Here is a 24,703-nt window from a genome sequence, read left to right on the forward strand (position 1 = left end):
AGGACAAGCAGTGGGTTAATACATTTTCCCAGATCTATCATGTTAAAGGTTGGTTGGTCTTTCTCCAGTAACTTGACTAAATCTCTTTTGAACCTAGGGCTGGATAAGGTAGATACGGAATGTCAGCAGCCCATGGGTCTGTGACCTAACTGACTTCTCTCATATTTGTATTTCTACTGAAAATCATAGCAAAAAAGTTATTTGGCACAAATGCAGACATATGGGAGTATAGCAGATCTAGTCTATGAGTCGAGTCATTATTTGCTGTTGCATGGTTCCAGCAGGTGATTGGTTTCAGAGCTCAGAGGTTGTTTTATCCACCAAGTCCCTTGTTGCATCCAGGTACCTGTTTACATTGGCTCACCTGTGACACTGGTGCTAGTGCCACTCTGTCTTTTCAGATAGTTCATGCAGGTCAGGCTCTCTGTGCCTAGTGAGATAATAGAATCCACTGTTATCTATTCTGTTCAGCAATGCATATATCACATTAGGGCAGCTGTTCCTTACATGCCTGGAATACTCTATGCTTGTCCTGTGCCTGATTTTGCATGTATTTCTTGTAAAAGAAGATGCTGAAGTCCTATTTCTATCTTGAAAAGTACATTTATGTCAGTTTCACTGTATGTCATAGTTCTTTCTTTTCTCTAGCAGGCCACTTGTAGCAAACTGACTCTTGAGGCTGGTCACATGCTGGATCTAGTCATTATTCTGCAGGCTCCAAGAAAACCTTGTTATTAAAGTTGATAAAATCACTCCTCTCTCCTGGTCTGAACAATATCTGATCAAACTGAAACTACTAATGTCCCAAGTCAAAGCAACGACTGAAAGACCTTCCATAAAGCTAGTCAGCAAAGCTGCTACTTATCCAACTAGGTCTTAAAAGCACTACTTATCCAGTTAAATCAGATAGCCGGATGTATCTGAAAGAGTGTTACTTATCCGGATAAGTAAGATAAAACTGATGTCTCAAATAGAGCTACGTATCCGAATAAGTAGCAGACATCCATCTATCTTACTTATCTGGATAAATAGTTCTATTTGAAACTTATCTACTACTTAGATGGATAAAACGGAACTTGTCCAGAAAAATGCCACTACTTAGATAAATTGAAACTTAACCGGATAAGTGCAATATGTATTTGCATTTTTTTTGTTGCATGTGCGCACATTTATTTATTTATTTGTTTTATTTAGGCAGATTTCTATACCAGCTTTCAAATTCATATCAAGTTGGTTTGCAAGGTACATTTGCTCGTATTTTATAACCTGCATATATCATATACAGGCAGGTTATAAAATTCAGTAGATTTTTGCACGCACATATACACATTTATATGTGCATGCAATCAGCTGCTTGTTATCCTCCCTGTGCATAAACTCCTAAAACACATGAAAATGAATGTACATCCCTAGTATTTCTTTGTATATCTGTGGAGGAAGAATTAAACAATAAATCATTCATTCTTTTTCTTGTCATGTGGAGTTCCACGTGTGAAAGTGGCCAAGGGCCTTACCTGATGAGACTAGAGGTAACATGCTATCACAAGGACCAATACAGTTTCTTGAACTCTTCACCAGTTAACGGTGATATCAGTATTCAAAAGATTTATGCAGTTAAAATCGGCTTTCAACTTCATAACTCTAACATCTTAAAAATCCCCCCTAGGGATCCAACTAAATAAAATCTCTCTGCACAAAATTGCTGTGTGCATAGATTTAGCCCAACAGAAATAAGGTTAGGGTGTGCCTGTGTGGGATTTTCAAATTTAGCCGCTTAGCACAATATCTGCATTAAGCAACTAGGAGGGTCATTTATCAAAATGCGATAAGGCGTTTTCACATGTGATAGCACCATATTGTATGGTGTGATGCAAATTCAGAAAATAGGAGTGGACTGGGTTAGCTGCTGTGATGTACGGTTTCATTGCCTTTTGTGATGTCTCCCATAAGGTCTATTTGAAAAGAGAGAGAGAGAGAGAGAGAGAGAGAGAGAGAGAGAGAGAGAGAGAGAGACTGAGACTGGCCATAATGTCATCCCCATAGGTAGGTATTTGTATCCCTATGGTAGGCCCACCTAGTAACTCGAGGTGGGGTTTAGGTATGAGTGTAGGGGGTTAGGGGCCACTTTGACATTCTATGTGACACATATGAACAGAACAGTGGTCTCTTGTGAAGACTTGATGACCTTCGGAGTGAGGAAACTCTCTCCAAGGTGAGATTTGTGCAGTGTTCTCTCAATCTAGCTTGATGGATGCTCTACCTGGGTAACATCAAGCTAGGTTGAGACAACATTGCCCAAATTTCATCTTGGAGTGAGTCATCTGGAATAATTTGCACATTTATCATCTCTTGAAGTTGTGTTATCTGTTCCAGAACCATTTTTTGGGCAGGGGAGAGGAGAGGGGAATTTTTCAAAGTATGCATGCACTTTTAATGTTTGCACTTTGTAACTCATTTTCAAAGAGAAGCTCCCTATGGAGTTTCCCTTTGAAAATGAGAGGCTGGTAGGGACCATACAAACTTTTGTAGATGCAGAGTAAATTCTGTTCTAATCCCATCCCTGGGCTGGCCCCTTTCTGGCTGTGAAACAGTGCACACATTTTTACTGGAATGTGGGAGGGAAGAGAGCAGTTTTCAAGCACCCCCATGTAGCTGCATTAAATACATTTTAACATGGCCAGACCTGTTTGAAAATTGAGCTCTTGCAAGTAATTTTGTAACTTTGCGCATAAAAAGGTCGGCAAGTGTGCACATAAATTACACCAATTTTTAGAGCAGGCTTATGTGCATACGTTCACCTTGAGAATTATCTCACCAAATGTACAATTGCTAAAATGTCCACACCATTTTTTCATGAAAATTTGCACGCATTCTTTTCATAATCTGAAGTGCGCTCATAAATCTAACCCATCTCTAGCTCTGCCTCCCCAGACCTCGCCCCCACCAGGAACGCCTCTGCTCAGTCCGGGTAAACTTACTCATGAACATGACATATGCGCATTCATTTACCTGCACATCAGGCTGGCAATTTTGTAAAAGGTGATTTCTGCACATAAAACTCTGTTTTATCCACAGCAGTCCCTTTGAAAATTACCCTCCCTAAGATTGAACTTTCTCATTGATAAAGATAAAGTTTTCTTACTTTGTACAAAGTTTCTTTCTTTCTTTCTACCTTTTTCCTCCATAGCTATTTAGTTCTTTTATGTTATTATATATAATGTCAGAATGTTTTTACGATGCTTATATCTTACACCATTTGCGTTTAACTATGACATGTTATTCTGTTCATTGTATTTTCCTCCTTTCAGTTCAATGTAAGCCGGTGTGATGTGTCTCACGAATGTCGGCAAAGAAAAGTCTATAAATAAATAAATAAATAGAATTTACTTATTAATCACAATGGTATGCATGTATCAGACACAGAAATGTGTGGAACTGTAGAATCCAAGGCCACTCCACATGTCTGTGATTGAGGAGGCTGTTCTTCTTAAAGTCTAGTTTATTCCTGTCCTTTCTTGTCAATTCTGACCACCTTCAGCGGGTTGCCCCTGCCCACTACATTACCTTCACCTCTATTTGCTCCTCAGGCAAGAGGCAAGGAGCTTAGCGATATGATTCCAGGTGAACATACACCACTCACAAATAAGATTGCCAGCTGGATCTAGTTAGATCCAGTCCCAGTTATACTTCTCTCCAGGTAGAAGCTTGTAGTTCTGCTTGTCTTAGGGAATGCAGTAGGGAGAAGAGAACTACAAGTCCCTGCTTGCAGTGGGGTAAAACCAGGACTGGATCAACCTGTCCTGCAAATCTGGAGCCAGCTGGCAACCCTACCCATTCAGCCACTGCAGAAGGAGGAGGGGGAACTGGGCCTTCAATAATACTGTTAATAGTAGAAACTGGGTTTCTGATCTCACTGCAGCAATGTGGCTTCATGTGTGGAGCTGCAGTAAAGCGACTGCAGTAATTTCATGCATGCAGTAACCTCAGAAAAGAAGTCCTGCTTCTGCAATAATACATTAAAAATATATACAGACGCCTGTGGTTGTTGTTTGCAGTGTTCGTTTACAGTAATAAAAAGTAGCTGGGCTAGTTTTCTTTTAATCTAGCACAGATGCTACAGCATAACACGTCCTCGGCAAGACCAATAGATCTTTTGCTTTTCCCAAGAGCGTTTCTTTACGGGATCATTTTACCATGATAACTACTGCATATATCCTGGGAGGTGTGCTGTAGCTCATAATTAATAAACTTGTACTGTCGCTCGAACAGAGGCTTTAAATGGGTTCCCATCAGTGAAAGTAGAGCAGTCATGCTCCTTCTCTTAAGGCAACAGGATTCCTCCAACTGACTATTCATAGTTTGTTGCCATAGAGATCTTTCTATGTTTGTATATCGTTTTCCCACATTATCTCAGCTTCTGTGACACGGTCTTTGCTGCTTATTTTCTCTCACCTCAGTTTTTTGATTAATGGGAAGAAGCCAATTAATGCCACCCATCGCACTTAAAAATCCACACCTAAATAATTAGGAATGTGTGCATGAGACAAGCTCTTCTTAAAGAGAAAAGGCTTCAGAACTCACTGGCCTCTTTATATTTCACTCAGGTTATTTTTGGTCTTTTGGGACAAAAACACTGTGTGAGAACAGATAAAAAAAAAAAAAAAAATCCCTCAGGCTCCTCAGATGGTATCGGATTTCATAGACTTAACCTCCAGACTTCACACTCCATGAAGAACATCTGGAGCTGTGTTGATCCTTTAATTTTTAAGAAAGCAAAATAGATTGTTGTGCATTGGATTAACATAGAAGTTTTGTTATATATTCATCCAGTTACATAGGGACATAGGAATTGCCATGCTGGGTCAGACCAAGGTCCATTGAGCCCAGCATCCTGTCTCCGACAGTGGCCAGTCCAGGTCTCAAGTATCTGGCAGATCCCATAAAGTAGATCTAAATCCTGTTACTCACTCCCAGGGATATAATGTGTTATGGACTTTTTCTTCAGGATCTTGTCCAAACTTCTTTTAAATCCTGCTGTGCTGCTCATCTTGATCCAATCCTCTGGCAACAGGCTCCACCACTTCATAGTGCACTGAGTGAAATATTACGTTCTATGATTTGTTTTGAATCTACTGGCTGTTAGTTTCAGGGACTATCTCCTTGATTTAGTATTATTTGAAAGCATAAATAACCGCCCTATATTTACCTGTTCTACCCCACTCATGATCTTATAAACTTCTAGCATGTCCCTTTTCAGTCACCTTATTTCAAAGCTGGAGTCCTAGCCTGTATAGCCTCTCATCATATGAGAGATGTTTGATCCCCTTTATCATTTTTGTACCTTCTCTAGTTCTACTATGTCTTTCTTGAGATGGGGCAATGAAAACTGTACTCAGTACTCAAGGTGTGGTCGCCCTATGGGGCAGATTTTTAATCTTACGCACGCGGGGTACATCTGTGCGCACGTTGTTATAAAATCAGGCGTACATGTGCACGCACCGGGTAGCACGCGTACATGTAGGCTGCGCGCACTTCTTTTAAAATCTACCCCAAAAACATTAGTGGAGAAGTGAACAGAGCTGATAGCCTGGAAGAAGATTGAAAGCCCAAAATGGAGATGCAGATATAAACAGAAGAGAACTGCAAGGGATGCACTGTCATGCACTGAAATGAAGACTAAAGTCTTGGGCATGTAAAATACTGGTTAGTTTTACGGCTTGGAATGGACTTTAGAGGCTGGAAGCAGAATCTGGTTTATAAATTGGAAACAGGCTCCTCCTCAGTCATAGACACCACATCCAGTACTTCTACCTATATTAGCTCTAATCACTCTTTTTGGTAGGATCTTTACCTAGGAAATACGTTGAATTTACATGGAATTATGACTTATCTGCTACAAGTACCAAAACGATGCACGCGCCGTATTTCAGCTTCTGTTTTGCGCAGAGTAAATATCAGTGACTTATACACTGTAGTAACTGCATTTCCAAAATCGGTATTGCCCAAATTGAAAGTGCAGTTTTTGTCCAGATCTTTTTGGTGTTTAAAAGTAGGGGTAATTATTATCAGTATCCTGGTAAGTCCTTGACTTGCCCAGCTATGCTCTTGCTAGCTAAGTTACAGGTTATTTTCAGCTGCAATCTACCCTTCATGTTTGTAGCTGAAACTTAGCTCAAACCAAACCTAGCCAGTCATAGCACAGCTGGGTATGTTTGCTGCAGCTATCCCTCTTCCCCCCCTCCTTCCCCCAACCTGAACCCCAAAGTCAGATCTGCCCCAAACCCCAGACTGGCAATGTCTCTTCACACTCCCAGCACCCCCACCCTGGAGGTAGTAGGAGATATGTATTGCCCCAGTGCCAGCACCATATGGAACCCAACACTAAAGAGGGAGAATATAAACAGAGGAGTGGGGAGGGATAGGAGGACGATGACCTGGGGTAAGGGGTCACGAGGAACATCGTCAGTCCAGGGAGCTTGGGTTAGATCCGACTTTGGAATTCAGAAGAGCAGAGAGAGAAGGTTCTTTGGGGAGGGGGCGGGAGCAGATCTCACTTCGGGATTTAGGTGAGTGGAGGAATTACTTTGTGTCTGAGAGGGTCAGAATTCACCTTGGGATTCAGAGGGGGAGAGAGAAGAATAACCAGGGGAGATGGATCTCAATTTGCGGTTCTGATGAGGGGAAGTAAGTGAGTAGGGGAAGAAAGAGTGTTTGTGGTAGAGGTCTGATCTCACTGTGGGGATCTGGTCTAATCCTAAAACTACAATCACCTTGAAGCATGGTGCAAATCTATGCGTGCAAATTATGCTAAATATATTGTGAAATTCACATGTATGTGCTAGTTGTCTTCTCCAACCTGACCCTGCTTTCTGGACCACCCAGTTTTTAAGAAGCTAACTATAGCCACCTAGTGAAATTAGGTGCTCAGTGAAGGACAATTTTAAGCCTCGCTGATCTTATCAGGTAACTCCTTACGTACCCGGAAGCTAGATCCCTTTAAAAATGGTCCTCCCTAGATAATTCGAAGGCTTTTGTTGCGAACTGCCAGTGTCATACTTTTTCCTTATCATATAAACCATGTGTGCCTTTCCTTGTCAGAGATGTGTATAAAAAGGATGGTACAACTGTAGCCCCACCCAAGGGAGTGGCCTGTGCAACAATGGATTCCCCCTCTGTGAATTGGTGGCACCAGCAAACACAATGAATTAAGCAATTCTATTCTTTTATTATTGCAGGAACAAACAGAATTAAGAGCAATGCAAAAAGAAGAGAACCTTAAACCACAGGTATAAATACCAGCAACCATAAACAATACAGACAGTTTCAGATCAATGTTTTTCCCTTGAAATAAGTAACCATGGACTTTGTATATCTTATGCGTCCTGGTGCACAGGCCTGGTATATTTTAGAATTACCAGCAAGCTCGCTACATCCCCTGGGGTTATATCTGTACACAACCTCCTGGAAGACAGAGGAATGGTGGGGACTCGCTGCAGAGACTTTCAGGGGTTTGGATCCATTTTGGGGGAAAAAAAATACTTTTTAGTTAGAGGAACTGGAAGGCAAAGTTTTGCTGCCCCCTTCCCTCCCGGTAGGAAGGAACATCGAAAGCTGTGCGTTATAGGATGGATGCCTTCTATCATGGGATCTGAGAGAGTGAGATTGAGAGAGATATTTGGAGAGGAAAACTGTGAGTAAGACCAAATTGAGATCTATCAAGGACTCCTAGTTGGAGTCTTCACCGTGTGCACAGTCTTTGTTACCGGTTTGGGTTTTTTTTTTACCAGTTTCGGAGGGGTTTTTCCTGCTCACACAAGGGATACCCTGTCCACTTGGGAGCCTCATTTTGTCCAGGTCCTGGAGGGTGAGTGCTTCCCTGCCCTGGTATTGCGAGACCCATGCACAAGTAGAAGAAGGGCCGTAATTAAAAAGGCCATCTGTGGTGCTGAGGATTGTGCCATTACCTCATCTGACTCACCTTCAGTAAAATATTTTATTTTGGATAGTCGAGCAGAGTCCCCCGGTGTGTTATTTTTTGTATGATCTGCACTCACAGCAGGAAAAGGTTATACCTCTCCCAGGAAAAGAGTTATAACGGCACCCCTGCCACTCCGGGCCCTGAGGGAAAAATTCCTCCCACCCCACACACCAACAAAGGATTCAGGTCCTAGGGAAAGGAGACGGTGTAAGAGCTAGCCTGTGTGATCCAGCCCCAAGAGAACTGCAAATACTTTTATGACTCTTGTGGGATAGAGCAGCCACCCAAAATTGGGGTTACACACACATGTAATTGTGCCCGAGCTCCACCCAAGTATCTGCTGCAGTCCTCAATGACCCTTAGCATATGGAAGTTAGCAGCCACGTGACTGTACCCTCTGACGTTCTGAAAGTGTCCATCAATGTTGAAGCAAATGATGGTGTAGCTGTGATGAGCAAATGGATGTTCCTTTCACCCCTTGGGTACATTAATGGCAGCTGGGGATTCAAAGGTTAATGCTTCATAGCTCAAAACTAGATTCATTTGTAATCTGTGAGGTTTTAATGGTGACATAGAAAAACACTGCCTTTTGTATAATGGAGGATGTCACAACAGACAGGCAGCAACTCAGAAGTTAACCACTCCCTATGTCAGGGACTATTCTCTCGTAGGTATGTGTATCAAAGTACTCACTCCTCCCCAAGACCACAAGGTAATCCGTCATTCTCCACTTCCAGATCCTGGAATCCCTCTGCAGCTATGCTGCCTGGAAATTCAGCAATCCACAGCTTTTGCACTGCACTACACAGGCCCAGCTATTCCCTACGTAACTCTTCTCACGCTGTCTGGTCCCAGCTCTGATGCCTGGAGGATCAGCAACAAGGACTTCCAGCCACGCACTATTTGTTCTCTGTGTTTATCTGCTCAGCCCGAGCAGTTTCCAGTGGAGACTGGCAAATTTTTCTCAGCTGTGGCAGGGCCTACGTATCTCTCTCTCTCTCTGTCTCCTTTCTCTCTCTCCCTGTCCTCTTAACTCACATCCTCCCAGTTTTTTAAAATATAGATTGCAGGAGGGAGCTGGGCTTTATTTGACGGGCCTGGGACAGAGACTTAATGTATCAGGGGAGTGGCGGGTTGCAGCACAGTAATTGTTCGCACAGGGCAGCAAAGAACCTGGCACCGGCCGTGAGCTTAATTGTGGGGCTGCGGCTCAATAGACCGAGCCCATCTATCACTGCTTATCCACAAGTAAACTTTATTTTTGGACACCACCTCGGAGTCTGGAGTTGTTTTTGGCATAATGGACCCACAATGAGAACTTCATCACGAGATGCTCCTCTCCCAGGAGCACACAAATATTCCTGAGACACCCTTAGCACCCATCAAACAAAGGATCCACATCCTGGGGGAAAAAGAGACCATGTCTGTCGCTATCCTGGTCTCTGCCCCGAAGAGACTATAAATAAACCAAAAGCAGTTATGTATGCTTTTGGTGATTAAGGGATATGATGCCCTGCTGGAGAAAAAGGCGTTGTCTGAAGTCATCTTTCATCTTTTATTCTTTGCTTTTGTTAATTTTATTATGATCCTATTTCTTTTTATCATATTTATGGAATTCTTTCCAGAGCATAATTATATATAGGTGTTTAGCTCAGGACATAACTTACGACATGATGCATTTATAGACTGAAAGGTGGATTTTAAAAGCCCGTTGTGCGCATCAGTTAGGGAATGCGTGAAGAAGCGTGCCAACCGTATTTTTAAAAGCGCCCAGATACTTGTTTAAGTGCCGCGGCGCGCTCATCTCTAAAATTTCCAAAAAGGGGCGGGGTGGGAAAGGTCTGGTCAGGGCATGGGAGTTTCGGGGCCTGCCTAGGAGACGTGTGCATAAATATTTATGAGCCCCGGCGTGCGCCGAGGTCCCTTGCTGTGTTACTGTACTTCTGCTATGCAGGACGTGCAAGTTAGAAAATACAAAGATTGAGCCAATTCTGAGGGGTTTAAAGAGTCTGGGTAACTGGGAAGAGTGTAGGCCATCAAAGCAGAGGGGGTTGAAGGAGCTAACTGTTAACTGGGCCAACTGGTGGACGAACTGAGAAACTGGAAATGGTGTGGGCGCGTGCCCCTTTTAAACTCCCCTGACTGACGCGGTAGAAAGGGATTTGTGCGCTCACTTAACCTTTGGTGCACATGTGCGCACGGCCAGACTATTTTATAGCATGCACGCATATATACATGCAAGTTAAAAAAAAAAAACAGCCGCGTCCCTGGGCGTGAGCCGATGCATACGTGCAAATGTGCTCCCGCACACCAGTTTGAAAGTTACTGTCCCAGGTTATTTGATGTGCTGTATAGAGGATGTGCTTTCCAGAAACAATTTCTGTAATGGTGTATTTATATATCTATGGTATTTGATATTTTTGTATTCGAAATTGTAATTGTAATGCATTACTAATGTGTTTTTTTGTTTGGTTTTTTTTTGCCTTGGGCTATGACTGGAAAGGGTGGATTAGATACATATGAATAAATAAATATGCAATCATTGGAAAAAAAAACATGATTTAATCTATAAATATACGAGGGTCATTTTAAAAGGGACTTCTATTGGTAACTCAGTGCTTTTTGAAAACTGCCCAGTCAGCATGCACATCTAACGTTAGATACGTACAGCTGGTATGCCTGCAATTTCAAGAGCCTCAGGGAGAGGCATTCCTGGAGCAGAGTTTGGTTGGAGTTTGCTTCTATGCGTCTACTTTTTGATTTTGTAAAGTAAGTGCATAAATATACCCAGACCTTTCCCTGCACAAAACAGCAGGTGTAACGTTTGTTCAGGTAGTTTCTGTGGAATAATTTGCTTTGAAAATTGCTGTGACTGAGGCCTGCACCTTGTTATTTTATATCCGTGCGTTGTATGGCTGTGTGCATATCTCATATAGCATTCCTATAGCGCTATATGAGATACGCAGCGCTGTGCAAACATACAAAAAGGCAGTCCCTGCTCGATAGAGCTTACAATCTAATAAGAGAAACATACAGGACAAGAGACTTGGGGGTATAAAGCAAGACAGTGTAAGAAAAAGGCACCACCTCGAAGCCAGCTGGTGTCATTTATGCACCGGGACCCAACAGGGAAGGTAAAGTCTCGGGGTAGCTCCTACTGCATCCTGCTTTGCAGACCCAGGAAGGGGTCAAGGGATCTTGGTGAGTGGAGGGACCTCTGGGTAAAGCTTGAGATAAGGGTTAATTTTGCTGTTAGATGGCGCTCTCTGTTTTTTTGTTGACTTTCTGAATCGAAAGTCAATGGAAAAAAAAAAAAGAATTTGGGGGGATACTTTTGTTTCATTTTTAAAGGAAATGAACTGGAAGGTGGTTCTGTTGCATTTTTCATAGTAACATGGTAAATGATTGCAGAAAAAGACCTAAGTGATCCAGCAACTTTTGGTTTTTTTTTTTATTTTGAGGGTGGTAACTGCCACTCCATGCAGGTTACCCCTTTTCTTCATTTCCCCCCTTTAGGGATCTTCTGTGTTTATCCTACGCCGTGTTGAATGTAATGATCGCTATCCTCACTTTGTCTTCTGGGAGGCATTTCATGCATCCGCTACCCTTTCTATGAAGAAAGATTTCTTGACGTTGTTCCTGAGTCTATCCCCCTTGAAGTTTCATATGATGACAGACTTATTTCCACTGGAAAAGGATTCATTCTTGTGCATTGTTAGTACCTTTCAGGTACTTATAAGTCTGTATCATATCTCTTCTCTCCTCCAGGTCCTTCAGCCTCCTCTCATAGGTTTTCCGATACACGTCCCATACCAATTTGGTTGCCTTTCTCTGGACCGCTTCCATCCTGTCTCTGTCCCTTTTTGAGCTACAGTTTCCAGAACTGAACACAGTATTCCAGGTCCCTGTACAGGGACATTATCACCTCCTTTTTCCTGCTGGTTCTGTCTTTTTCCATGCAGCACAGCATCCCTTTGGCCTTAGCCACTCACAGCCTTGTTGCATTGCTTCGCTGCCTTCAGATCATCAGCCACTATCACTTCGAGATCTCTCTGCTGGTCCGTGCACATCAGTCTTTCACCCCCGTCACTATAGCTCCTTTGGATTTCTGTGTGCACAGGGCCAGATTTTGTAATCCACGCACGGGCGTAGATTTGTGCGCGCAACCCGGCGCGCCAAATCTATGCCTGATTTTATAACATGCGCGTGCAACCGCGTGCATGTTTTAAAATTCGGGGCCGGGGGTGCGCAAGGGGGTGCACACTTGTGCACCTTGCATGTGCCGAGCCCTAGGGGAGCCCCGATGGCTTTCCCCATTCCCTCCGAGACCGCTCCGAAATCGGAGCGGTCTCGGAGGGAACTTTCCTTCCGCCCCCCCCCCCCACCTTCCCCTCCCTTCCCCATTCTAACCCACTCCCCAGCCCTATCTAAATCCCCCCCCCCTACCTTTGTTGGATTATTTACACCTGCCGGCCAAGTGCACGCGATCCCCGGGCCCAGCGGCATTGGTGAGGCCTCTGGCCACGCCGCCTCCCCGCCCAAGCCCCACCCATTTTTTCAAGCCCCGGGTCATATGCACGCCCCGGGGCTTGCGCGCATCACCGAGTCTATGCAAAATAGGCTCGACACGCGCAGGAGGGTTTTAAAAGGGTTGCACGCGTATTTTACGTGCGTAACCCTTTTAAAATCCACCCCATATTGATTGCATTTAGTATAAAAACAAATGCACATTCTTTCTGAATAGTAAACCAAATGGCAGAAGAATTTCTGCTATTCCAAAGCACGTTTTATCTGCACACTTTTCCCTAATTTTCAAAGCAAAAATACATGCATTCTTTTGCTTTAAAACTTGCCATGAGTACAGAGCACGTACAGGTAATTTTCCTTGGGTACTTTTTAAATGGCTACCACAAGAAGACACAGGTTGAGAAAAATACATCCTCAATACTTATAACTTGAATGAAAAACAAATTTACAAAATGAACACAGCATCAGACGCCTCTAAAGTGCCAAGATGCCATCTACCGTTTCTTGCCTTGCAATGGGCTGCAAATGGTGTCAGATGTAAGGCACACAATATGCTCTCATTCATCTGCTAGTTCAGCAAAAAACATGTTCACAAATTTGAAAAACCTCCCCAAAAAAAGGAGTGGTCTACTGCTGTTCTGGGCGGGGCCAACATATACATGTGGAAGTTGCTATTTTAAAAGGGACTCCTGTAGATCTGGCAACTTAACTTAAGTAATTTTACACCTGCTAATTATCTTGTATATGTGATATCGAACCTGTTTATACTACATTCTTGGCTGGGTAGGAGGTGTGGGTAAACTGGGGGAGTTTATTTAAAAATATTTATTAATCGCTTTGCAGAATTCAATAAATCACCCAAAGCAATGTATAAAATTAAAACATCAAGTTACAATACATAAAAACTAAACAAAACTAAAACATAATTCTACAGTAAAAACCATCAGCACAACTGGACCCTTCCAGCTATCCACATTAAAATCAGTTTCCGTTCATCCATTTGTCCTACTCACCATCCTTCTGTATCCCAGAAATCATCAACCAGGTTTTTAATTTCCTACAAAACTTCATCATTTCTTTCTCTTGCCTGATTTCAATCATCGTCTCATTCCACCATTCTGGGACTACTGATGAAAAACCCGATTCTGCACTCTAATATGGCAGAAAGCCCTCATCGGAGGGGAGTTCATGCTGAAAAAGCAGGGGGGTCTCGATGACCTGGAGGTGGACTAGGTAATCTGGTGGAGGAGTGTGTTACGCGCGGGTTATAAAATACTAGGGTAGATCCGCGCACCGCCTTGCGCAGCTCTTTAAAAGTTACCCTCCCTGTGCATTAATTTCCTCCTCTGAGCTACACTTGCCCCTACCCCCCCACCCCTAGGAATGACTCTTCAGTGCAGCTGGGGAAGAACGCCCTCCCTAAAACTGAGGGGGACTCAGTTGTGCCCCAGTTTTCTTGGATTTGCTTTAATCCTGTCTTGATCCCTCAGGCCACAAAGCCCTGTCCGGTACAGAATAGGGAAATTATGGACAGGAAAAAAGCTTTCCAAATGCAGATTGCAATTTTTTTTATTTTTTACTCGTCTCTATTTTTAATACACAGACAACCACAAAAGAAAGTATCTATCTCCTCTGCTATAAACAACGGCAAGTGCTGTAATAATACAAAACACACGGGGGACAAATTAAGCCAGTTGTTTGAGCACAAATCCCTCATTAAGCAAGAGTTTACATGCTGGAAAAGCCAGAATGCAGTCCACGGGATCCACGGTACAAAGGATAGACGTGCAGACAAGTACTTTGAAACTGTATTCCTGTATGAGATTTGAGAGGTTTTTTTTCCCTGAGAAATTGTCTCATCTGAAGTATTCCAGGCAATGTTCAGACAATTTAAGTATCAGACCTAATAGAGGGTATGACCCAAGTGATTTCATCATATTTTCAGTCTCCGATGAACACCCTGGGGTACATTTTCAGAAAGCCACTAGGAGGTCAGATAGCTGGTTAAGTTTAGGATCATTTTCAGCAGCAACTTAGCCTTTGTAAAGTGTCTCAGCAGGCTAAGTCACCACTGAATGGCTTACTGGAAATTTGGCCCGCAAGGCTGGTTTAACCACTACACAAACTAGGTTAGGCGCCTAGAGTGGCAAAACATTTTTTCGGCAGGGAGGGGAGCAGCAAAAAACTGAATAAACTGTTCTTGAAACCATGGAAGGATTAGTAAATAAACAGGCCACAGCAATGGGAAATGAAAGGTCTATTTGTACTAATGTTTATCACTGTTATCAACTTATCACAGTCTCGGCATGGCTGTCAGTTCAGTTGGTCAGGTTTTGGTAGTGTTTATAAATATAATAGGGGCATGCCCTTACAATTTTTTCATTTCGTTTTGCTTTTTTTTTCTTTCTTTTCGTTTGTGGGGGTTTTTTTTTTTCTTTTGTTTGATGTTTATTTCATTTTGTTTTGCTTATTTACAATTAAATCAAAATACAAAACAAAACAAAAGTAAAAACCTAAAATAGAAAACAAAATGTTGGGTTCCCCTCCCCCTCCAATGCCCAGGACCAACCAGCGCTATTTTGAAATAAGGATCCAGTGAGAGTTGTGGACCCCGTGAATAGGGTAAGATACATCTGAGGGGGGGTGCTTGAATTTTTTATTTTGGTGGCACTGTTTTTTTTTGTTTGTTTGAGGATAAACTCTCCCTCCCTCCCAAAGCTCCCAACCTCCTCCTCACCCCAGCAGGGCATCCCTCCTGCAGCAGCTTGTCCATCCTTCTTCACAAAGTCACTGCTAGCTCACCCAGGTGAGCCGGAAGTCCTGATACAACCCCTCAGCTGCCCGGGTAAGGGAGTTGTATCAGGGACACGGGGTGAGGAAGGAGATGGCCAGTTTGGGAGGGGGTAGTTTTTGTGGAAGACTGCAGACTCGGTGGGGTGTTCTGAAAGAGATCAGGCGGCCAGGGTGAGGAGGAGAGGGGGAATGCTGACTCAGTGGGGGTGATGAGAAGGAGATTAGGTAGTCAGGTCGGCAGACTAGGTCTGGTGGGGGTGTCTTCTTTTTATTTTAGATCAGGTGGTCGGTTTAAAGGGACTGGAAGGTTTCATTTGTTTTTACCTTCAGTGGGAGGGAGGGGTAATAAATAGCCAGCCCTGCGCCCAGGCAAAACCCGGACAGATTTAATCCCTCTATCTTATGCTCCTGAGTTTGGCCAGCTAATTAATTAGCACCTCATAGCTAATTTTCTTCTCTCAATCCAGGGCTAAATTTAGGAATGTACCTAGGGCATCAGATTCCAAGGCTGCCTAAAAAATGGGGCCCCCTTTCCCCTGGCTGCTTTCCGATCTCCAAGGAGGAGCTTTCACCCCATCATGCTCCTTTGCTTATGGGTGCTGTAATCTTAAATCTGGCTCTGCTCTGACCTATCCCTGCCCCTGGGACTCCCAGAAATAGAGTGGCTAATTTTAGTCCCTCAGCCCAGGTATATTTTCAACGGCTTTGATTGCCTTACCTACATTGCACTCGTATGCATTGCAATTCTGGTCGCCGCATCTCAAAAAAGATATAATTGCGATGGAGAAGGAACAGAGAAGGGCGACCAAAATGATAAAGGGGATGGAACAGCTCCCCTATGAGGAAAGACTGAAGAAGTTAGGGCTGTTCAGCTTGGAGAAGAGATGGCTGAGGGGGGATATGATAGAGGTGTTTAAAATCATGAGAGGTCTAGAACGGGTAGATGTGAATCGGTTATTTACTCTTTCGGATAATAGAAAGACTAGGGGGCACTCCATGAAGTTAGCAAGTAGCACATTTAAAACTAATCGGAGAAAGTTTTTTTTCACTCAACGCACAATTAAACTCTGGAATTTGTTGCCAGAGGATGTGGTTAGTGCAATTATGGGCGGATTTTAAAAGCCCTGCTCGCGTAAATCCGCCCGGATTTACGCGAGCAGAGCCCTCACGCGCCAGCGCGCCTATTTTGCATAGGCCGCCGGCGCAAGCAGAGCCCCGGGACGCGTGTAAGTCCCGGAGGTTTTTGAAGGGGGCGTGTCGGGGGTGGGGCCGAGTGACACTGCGTTTCGGGGGCGGGATGTGGTGTTTCGGGGGCGTGGCGCCGGCCCGGGGGCATGGTCGAGGCCTCCGGACCAGCCCCCGGGTCGGAGGATGGCGCGCCAGCAGTCCGCTTCTCGCAGGCGTAAATCTAGGGACAAAGGTAAGGGGTTTTTTTTAGATAGGGCCAGGGGGATGGGTTACGTAGGGGAAGGTGAGGGGAGGGCGAAAGAAAGTTCCCTCCGAGGCCGCTCCGATTTCGGAGCGGCCTCGGAGGGAACGGAGGCAGGCTGTGCGGCTCGGCGCGCGCAAGCTGCCCAAAATCGGCAGCCTTGCGCGCGCCGATCCAGGATTTTAGAGGATACGCGCCGCTATGCGCGTATCTTATAAAATCCTGCATACTTTTGTTTGCGCCTGCTGCGCAAACAAAAGTACGCGATCGTGCTTTTTAAAAAAATCTACCCCTTAGGGAATAGCCACTGCTATTAATTGCATCAGTACTCCAACAAAAACATATAAGGGAATAATTGCTTGGTGGTAATCTTGTACGGAGGTGATTCTGTGAGGGTAACCGATTTGCAGTTATCCTCTCATGGACCTCCGTCTATTATTCTTTTATTAAATTTACCAACATCTTTTTTTATTTCTTAGAATTTTCAATTTTTCAATTTTTTCTAAAAGTCCCTTCTCCCCTGCTGCTTTTCCGCCCCACTGGTGTTTTATTTCATACTTATCGGGACGTCACCTCTGTAATGTCACATGGGTACGGAGCTGCTTGTCCGACACGTACAAGTACCACGGGCGTCCCACGTACGACAAAGAAAAGCAGCACGACAGTTTTCCATATGCTGTGAACCCAGTTTTGGACACAGCTCATTCTCCCATAGTCCCTGAAGCAGGCACCCCGTGCCGAAACATGGCCCGTGTCGGACAAGCAGCTCCGTACCCATGTGACATTACAGAGGTGACGTCCCGATAAGTATGAAATAAAACACCAGTGGGGCGGAAAAGCAGCAGGGGAGAAGGGACTTTTAGAAAAAATTGAAAAATTGAAAATTCTAAGAAATAAAAAAAGATGTTGGTAAATTTAATAAAAGAATAATAGACGGAGGTCCATGAGAGGATAACTGCAAATCGGTTACCCTCACAGAATCACCTCCGTACAAGATTACCACCAAGCAATTATTCCCTTATATGTTTTTGTTGGAGTACTATTGAGAAGGGAAAGAGGTTGGTTAGTGATTAATTGCATCAGTAGCATGGGATCTTCTTAGTGTTTGGGTAATTGCCAGGTTCTTATGGCCTGGTTTGGCCTCTGTTGGAAACAGGATGCTGGGCTTGATGGACCCTTGGTCTGACCCAGCATGGCAATTTCTTATGTTCTTAAGATTTCTCTCTCCTTCTCGCTCTCTTTTTTTCCTTTTGCAGTCCTGTCCACCCACGCATGATTTTTTTTTCTCTCACGTACAGATTCACACCCACCCACACTTCTCTTATTCTCTGTCTCTGACACACACATATTCTCCCCCACAAATGCCTACCTCCTCCCCTACAGTATGTAATCATCAGGTTTCTTGTGCAATAGAACCAGGGGCCATTTACCAATAATTTATAGGTGTTTATTTTGTGGGCGGTGGGGTGGGAAATGGCATTTCATTCTCAAGACAAACCCCAGCATTCACTGAGACATTGTTCACTGATAATTCCACAGTTAAGAGTCCTCCTATGCATACCGTTGCTTTATAAGGCCGCCTACCTCAGGATGCTACAGCAACTAGCAAAGGCTAATTCATTCATCCTTTCTCGAGTTAATTAAGGCCAGCATTCATATTATGCGGAACTACATAGCAGGAGTAAACTTCAGTGATTATGGTAATGCAGTATCACAGCACAAAACAAAGTGAGATAGACCGGTTCTCCCTAACTGCAGCATTGATTGGGTAGTGTCTGTGGTCACGTGCTTGTGTCACATACAGATTCATGCACAAAAGCAGGTTAAGTTCTTTATTATAAGCTGACTTGCCTGATGTATTTAATGCTGGCAAAGTAATGATATGCAAACCAAGGCATCGTTGCCGTGATCATGTTAAAGACAGGAATGTGATCAGGTCTCCACCACTTCTCCTTCCCCCTAAAACTCAATTGGGCCCCCAAGTATCCCCCCCCCCCCCCACACACACACCCCCTCACATCATAATTGGGTCCCCTCCTCAGAACACCTTTTACAGCCATCTGAACTTGCAAAATCTCCCACATACCCTCACACCACCATTTCCTTGCTGATAGTTACCTATTCCCCACCATTCCCCAAATCTTTATCAGTTATTCATTCAATAAATTGGCCAGAATGATGCAAAGACACTCTGAGGCCAATATTCAGTGCAATTTGTCCCACTAAGTTTGTGTAGCCCCTGTCTCTTTCGGGTCCTGGGCACAGGGGCATACGGAAGGCTCATGGACCACGTAAGGCCCCATGACATAAGAACATAAGAAATTGCCATGCTGGGTCAGACCAAGGGTTTGGCCCTGTTTCCAACAGAGGCCAAACCAGGCCACAAGAACCTGGCAATTACCCAAGAACCTGGCAATGACCTCCTGGGATTCCTTCACAGAGGGGAAAGTTCACTCTTTTGAAGGCCTTTAGAGGCTTATCCTCACGGGGGCTCTTCCCCCGTGCCAGTCAAGCACTCCAAAAAGACCACGTCCACACCAGCTCTGTTCAAAATAAAAATCTTTACTGACTGATGGCGGGGAAACACAAAGTCAGAAAGTTCGCTTCTGAATAGTGCTCACACTATAACTCAATCCAAAAATGTCACAAAAAATAAACACAATCTCTTTCACGCTTCACATTCCCCAGAACAAGTCAGCTCTTTGGGATGAGTACCCCTTCTACCCTGGACCCTCCCAGTTCCTGTCTGGCTGTTGTAATCTGTTCCCCAAAGTCCTTCTCTTACTTTTACTATTTGGGTAACTGCCAGGTTCTTGTGGCCTGGTTTGGCCTCTGTTGGAAACAGGATGCTGGGCTTGATGGACCCTTGGTCTGACCCAGCATGGCAATTTCTTATGTTCTTATGTTCTCTCTATTTCCTTTGAGTCTCAGACCGATTTGTGGCTGAACCAGTCTCTGGAGAACTTTCCTTGGCAGGCTGCCCTTCCTCTAACACCTCCCAGTACACTAGTCCATCAACTCTCCTGACCCCCACAAGACTTGCCAAAAATCCATGGTGGTCCAGCAGGGGTCTGGGAGCGACCTCCTGCATTCGGGCCGTCGGCTGCCAGTATTCAAAATGGTGCCGATAGCCTTTGCCCTTACTATGTCACAGGGGGCTACCGATGCCATTGGTCAGCCCCTGTCACATGGCAGGAGCACAAGGTGGCGCCGGCCATCCATTGCTTGGGGGGGGCGGTGTCAGGAGGGTGGGGGGTTGTAGTTAATTCAGTTTTAGCCAGGAAATGAATAAGAATGAACGCATTAACGTATCGGGGGCCCCCTTGCCGAATGCAACGTATCTGCCCCCCGAGGAATACGAATTCCGAATGCAACGTACGGCGTCCCTCTGCACATCCCTAATAACTTGCAGTCCTAGCAGTCGATTTCCTCCCTTCTCCTCTGCTTCTGGGGGCTGCCTGCTGTTGATGTAGTTTTCCTTTTTGGCTGGTTCATGGATTCGTCTTGTCCCCTCTCCTCTCTGCTGGGCGCGCTGATGTCCATTTTATGCAACCCTGCCCTTCCTTCTCTCTGACCGGACTGGGATGTCAAGCGAAAACATCAGGAAAGTGAGGCTGTGCTGAGCTGTCAGAGCAGATCAGGACATAGGTAGTTTTTCTAAGCAGCCCAGGTCACCCTACCCAAAGACCGGTACCGAGGAGAGAGGACGGGAAGGGAACGGCATGCGGGGGGGGGGGGGGGGGGGGTCAGCAGTGGCACCCATGAGGGGACAGTGCTCCTTGCTGTCCCCTCCCAGTCACATCTCTCCCCTTTCACCTGCACCTCTATGCCTGCTCCAGAAAGCAGCAGGCAGGTGACTGGAGCGCTGCATGGCGTCAGTGTTGATTGGCTCCTGCCTCCTGGCGTTGCTTGACCGGGTTTTACAGAGCCTGGCTATCCTTGTAGCCAGACATTGTACAACTGGCTGCTAAACCGGGCCTGCCCAATCCAAAACCGGGCAGGTGGCCACCTTACCTGGGCTGTTACAATGTTTTTGTCCTTGGTACAGGTACGTGCTTTGATACAGTACGGCACAGGCCTGCAGATAAGCCGTATGGCCCTCGCTGGCCGTCCTCTTGCTTTGCTGGTCAGTGCATTCAGTGCTTCAGTTGCTTCACGTTTCCTAAGCAGCTTGAGATGGGCTGACACCATGTACAGGTGGCCTCAGGGCACCGAGAAAAAAAAAGCAGACAAGGCCTGAGACTCTGGGACCGAATCTCATATTTGTTTCACATCCTTCATTGTATCTGACAGGTAGTACTTGCCAAGAAGAATGTTTTTGATTTGTTTAATTGCTACATGAGTTGGAAATGGCGAGAATGTTTGTCTGTCATGGTCTAAGAAGCTGTTGCAAGCCCTGATCCAAACAAGTCAATGCACTCAACCACTGCTCTTGCTGCCCTACAGTGTAAGCAAATCTTCCTTTACTTAACATGGGCAATCCTCTCTTTTTGGAGGGGAGTTTTCAAAGCTGTTTACACACACAAAGCTGAATTTTATGCGTGTAAATGGCTGTACTAAAATAGCTCAGGACAGAATGCGTGTGCACGGGCACACGTAACCTACGTACTTTTGCCCGAAATGAGCAGAGACGTTCCAGGGGGGAGGGGGCACTTAACACGCGTGCGTTTTGATTTTAAAAAGCATGCACGCAAGGAGACGCGCAGAGGCTGTGCCTTCTGGAGAGGAGGTGTAGCTTTACACGAGGGGACGAGTGTACGTACTCGGCCAGTTACCCGAGTATTGTAAAAGCAACAGTGGGCATGCAAGCTTGCTGTGAAAGTGCTTGGTAAAGTCTGCACGTGCAACTTTTTATTGCTATGGGGGCAATTGTTAATTCTATGTACGTAACTATAATAATTTGCTGTGCGTTTTTATTATCCAAATTTTAAATCCATGAGTGCAGTCCTGTTATCAGGTCCTAGCTCCTGGCTTTGCTAGTAGTATGCACTTTCTAAATGTTTTCAGGTGCAGAAGGGTCGCCGCTTCAGTTTCATCCCGGCAGCCGTGGAGCTGACATCACTGAAATGGCTCTTCATCGCAGCGCTGTCATCAGTGTGGGCTTTCACTTCAAAGGCACAAACCTGGCCCAACTTCTGACAGCTGTCAGACCCCCTCAGCATCAGGGAGTGACTGGGTTTAATTAAATCGGGGAGGAAGGTTACCGCTCTGTGCACAGGCAGGGGTGGCAGCGCTTTCACGACTCAGTCGCCCTGCATTGCCAGGCAACTTGGGTGACATTTCAGGCTTCACCTACGAGATCTCAGGTTTTCCTTATGCTAGGCACTTAACCTTTCTCCAAGACTCGGGGGGGAAGCATTCCTCACCTGCAGCTCAAGTTACATTGTTTGATGATTAGGTTTTTGATAGCTTAAACGTCCTATGGAGAAAAAAAGAAAAGCAATTTTTAGAATAGCAAGCGTTCACTATCAGAGCAGGAGACTGATTTCTATGTCTGTGTGGGTTTATGTGTAGCTGCGATCTATATTATGACTACTATGCCTCCTCAGCTTAGGAGAAGGAAGGGTAGGGAAGAACACTGAGATAAAAGGGGAACGCTGAGATATTGTTGTAGGCTTTCCAACTCTGCAAATTTCAAAGCTTCATTTTCATAAACCTCTTGCTGTTCATTTGTATGGAAGACAGGAGACTGGTTCTTGCTATCATTACTTTTCAGTTCAGCAACTTCATGCCTCATTGGGGAAATTTGTAATGCTGGCCTTCCAGTTTTGCTGTTTTTGGCTAGATTTGTGCCTCAGTTTATCGGAGTGTTCCTATAACAACTGTCTAAGCAGTGAAGCTGCATCATGTGACCACCTTCTGTTTGACACCTCCAACCCACTCCACTCTACCCTTATATATTCATGGATGGGGCCGAGTGTCTATACAATGCCGTTTTTTTTTTAAGATAGGTGACCTGGGTGAAGGTGCAATGAGTTTGAAGGAAGATAGCATCCAGGACGGAAAGATGAAGGAGGGGGTGGTAGGCAGCATAACAGATTCCGTACCAGCATATAAAATGGGATGTAGGGAACCAATGCCTACCCAATGCAGAAGGTTGAAAATGGCTTGGCTCAGCGCAAAAAGTCAAAGTAATTGGATGGACTTTAAGACTAGTCCAAAGACCATGTTCTATTCCTCCTATCTCATATACAATAAGACTAATAAAATAGATTGAGATCAATATTCAGCCACTGAGTGGCTTGGCTAGTTAGCCAGATAAACATATCCGGGTAATTAGAAGAATATATTCAGCAGCTATATTAAAGTTAGCCGATTATGTATAATCGGCTAACTTTAGGAAAGCCCTATGGGGGGACAAGAGTTAGCCACATAAGTTATGTGGCTAACTCTGCTCTTCCCGGAAATGCTTCCTTTTCGCCTCCGGTACACCCCCATTTTACGTGGCTATATTCTAGCCACAAAACTCATTATGCAGGTAGAATTTAGCCACATATGACTTTAAATATCACCGGTTAGCCATATAAATAGATAACTTTTGAATATCGACCTTAGGGGCCTGTGTTTATCCAGTTACTTTCAGTATTAACCAGTGATTTCAATGGAAACACTAAGACCAAGAAGGGCAACCAAGATGATAAAGGAGATAGAACAATTCCCTTATGAAGAAAGGCTAAAAAGGTTAGGACTCTTTGTTACGCTGGAGGTGGACCCTTGGCCTGGTGCAGGATTGGTTCGGCCCTCTGGTCAGACCCAGACAGCGCCTGCCACCAGGAGGCGGAGCACACGAGGAGACAGAGGTTAGCTGGAGCTTCACAGGTTGAGCCCTTGGGTACCTCAGATGGTCTCCCGGAGAGGTAGCGGAGGGGTGTGCCCACCATGAGCAAGGGTGCGCGGCTGATGCATAGAGGATGGACCAGACCCGAACTGGAAGCTCCGGAGACCTCAGAAAGGTAACAGTTCAGGAAGGTTCTCAGGGCAAGGCAGGCAGCACCTGCGGGTCTAGTCAGGTGAAGGCCGCGGGGTGGATTCCAAGCAGGTTGGTCTGGTAGCCACAGTAGGCCACAAGAGAGTGTCCGAGTGAAGTGCAAGGGTCAGAGCCAGTATCAGTCCAGAAGAGGTCAGCCAAAGCAGGGGTCAAATATCAAGGTCAGTCTGAGCGTAGTCAAGGCCAAAGAGGGTCGGATCCAGGCAACAGATGAAGAGAATGGTCAGGCAGGCAGTGGTCAGTTCCAGGCTGCAGATGAAGAGAATGGTCAGGCAGGCAATAGCCAGTTCCAGGCAGCAGACAAGAGAATGGTCAGGCAGGCAGAGGTCAGTACCAGAGATCAGTCCGAGGAGGTACTACCTGAGTAAGGATACAGGAACACACGGAGACTCAGGAACAAGGGGACGCTGGAACAAGGAGACACTTGGAACACAGGATAGGCAAGCTTACTACACCATGGTGTCGACCCAATTGCCAAGGCGAGGTCCTGGGGACAGGACCTCACTATATATAGGGCCATATATAGGGCCTTCAGGTGATGTCATCAATCCATGCCCCAATTGGTGTTCCCGCGCTTGGCCCTTTAAATCGTAGCACGTCGGCCGCACGCACGCCTAGGGGTGGAGCCGAAGCGGCCGAAGACGCGGAGCCCCGACGGGAGCTCTGCTGCGAGGTCTGCAGTGTGGAGGAAGCCGGAGAGGGCCGTGGTGAGTGACGGGGATGGCGGGAGATGGCAGCAGCGGTGAGACCGGAGCTTGTCGAGGGTAGTGCAAGGTGAGCAGGCTCGGTTGCGGCACCCACGCGGCCAGGACGTGCAACACTCTTCAGCTTGGAGAAGAGGTGGCTGAGAGGAGATATGATAGAAGTCTATAAAATAATGAGTGGAATGCAACGAATAAGCATTAATCAGTTGTTTACTCTTTTGAAAAGTACAAAGACCAGGAGGCCCACAATTAAGTTACTGGGTATTAGGGATGTGAATCGTTTT

At 45.2% G+C, this 24,703-nt stretch overlaps 1 protein-coding gene across 1 annotated transcript in view; it reads right to left on the bottom strand.

The window, feature by feature from the left end:
• Positions 1 to 20,918, bottom strand: part of LOC115096221 (golgin subfamily A member 7B-like) — an 88,778-nt gene extending 67,860 nt beyond the window's left edge. Inside the window, exon 1 of the mRNA XM_029610731.1 lies at positions 20,742 to 20,918. Coding sequence (XP_029466591.1) covers positions 20,742 to 20,918 — 177 coding nt within the window. The remainder of the gene's footprint in view (positions 1 to 20,741) is intronic.
• Between the last annotated feature and the right edge of the window lie 3,785 nt (positions 20,919 to 24,703).

This window comes from Rhinatrema bivittatum, chromosome 7 (assembly GCF_901001135.1).
Source record: "Rhinatrema bivittatum chromosome 7, aRhiBiv1.1, whole genome shotgun sequence".
Taxonomy (NCBI): domain Eukaryota; kingdom Metazoa; phylum Chordata; class Amphibia; order Gymnophiona; family Rhinatrematidae; genus Rhinatrema; species Rhinatrema bivittatum.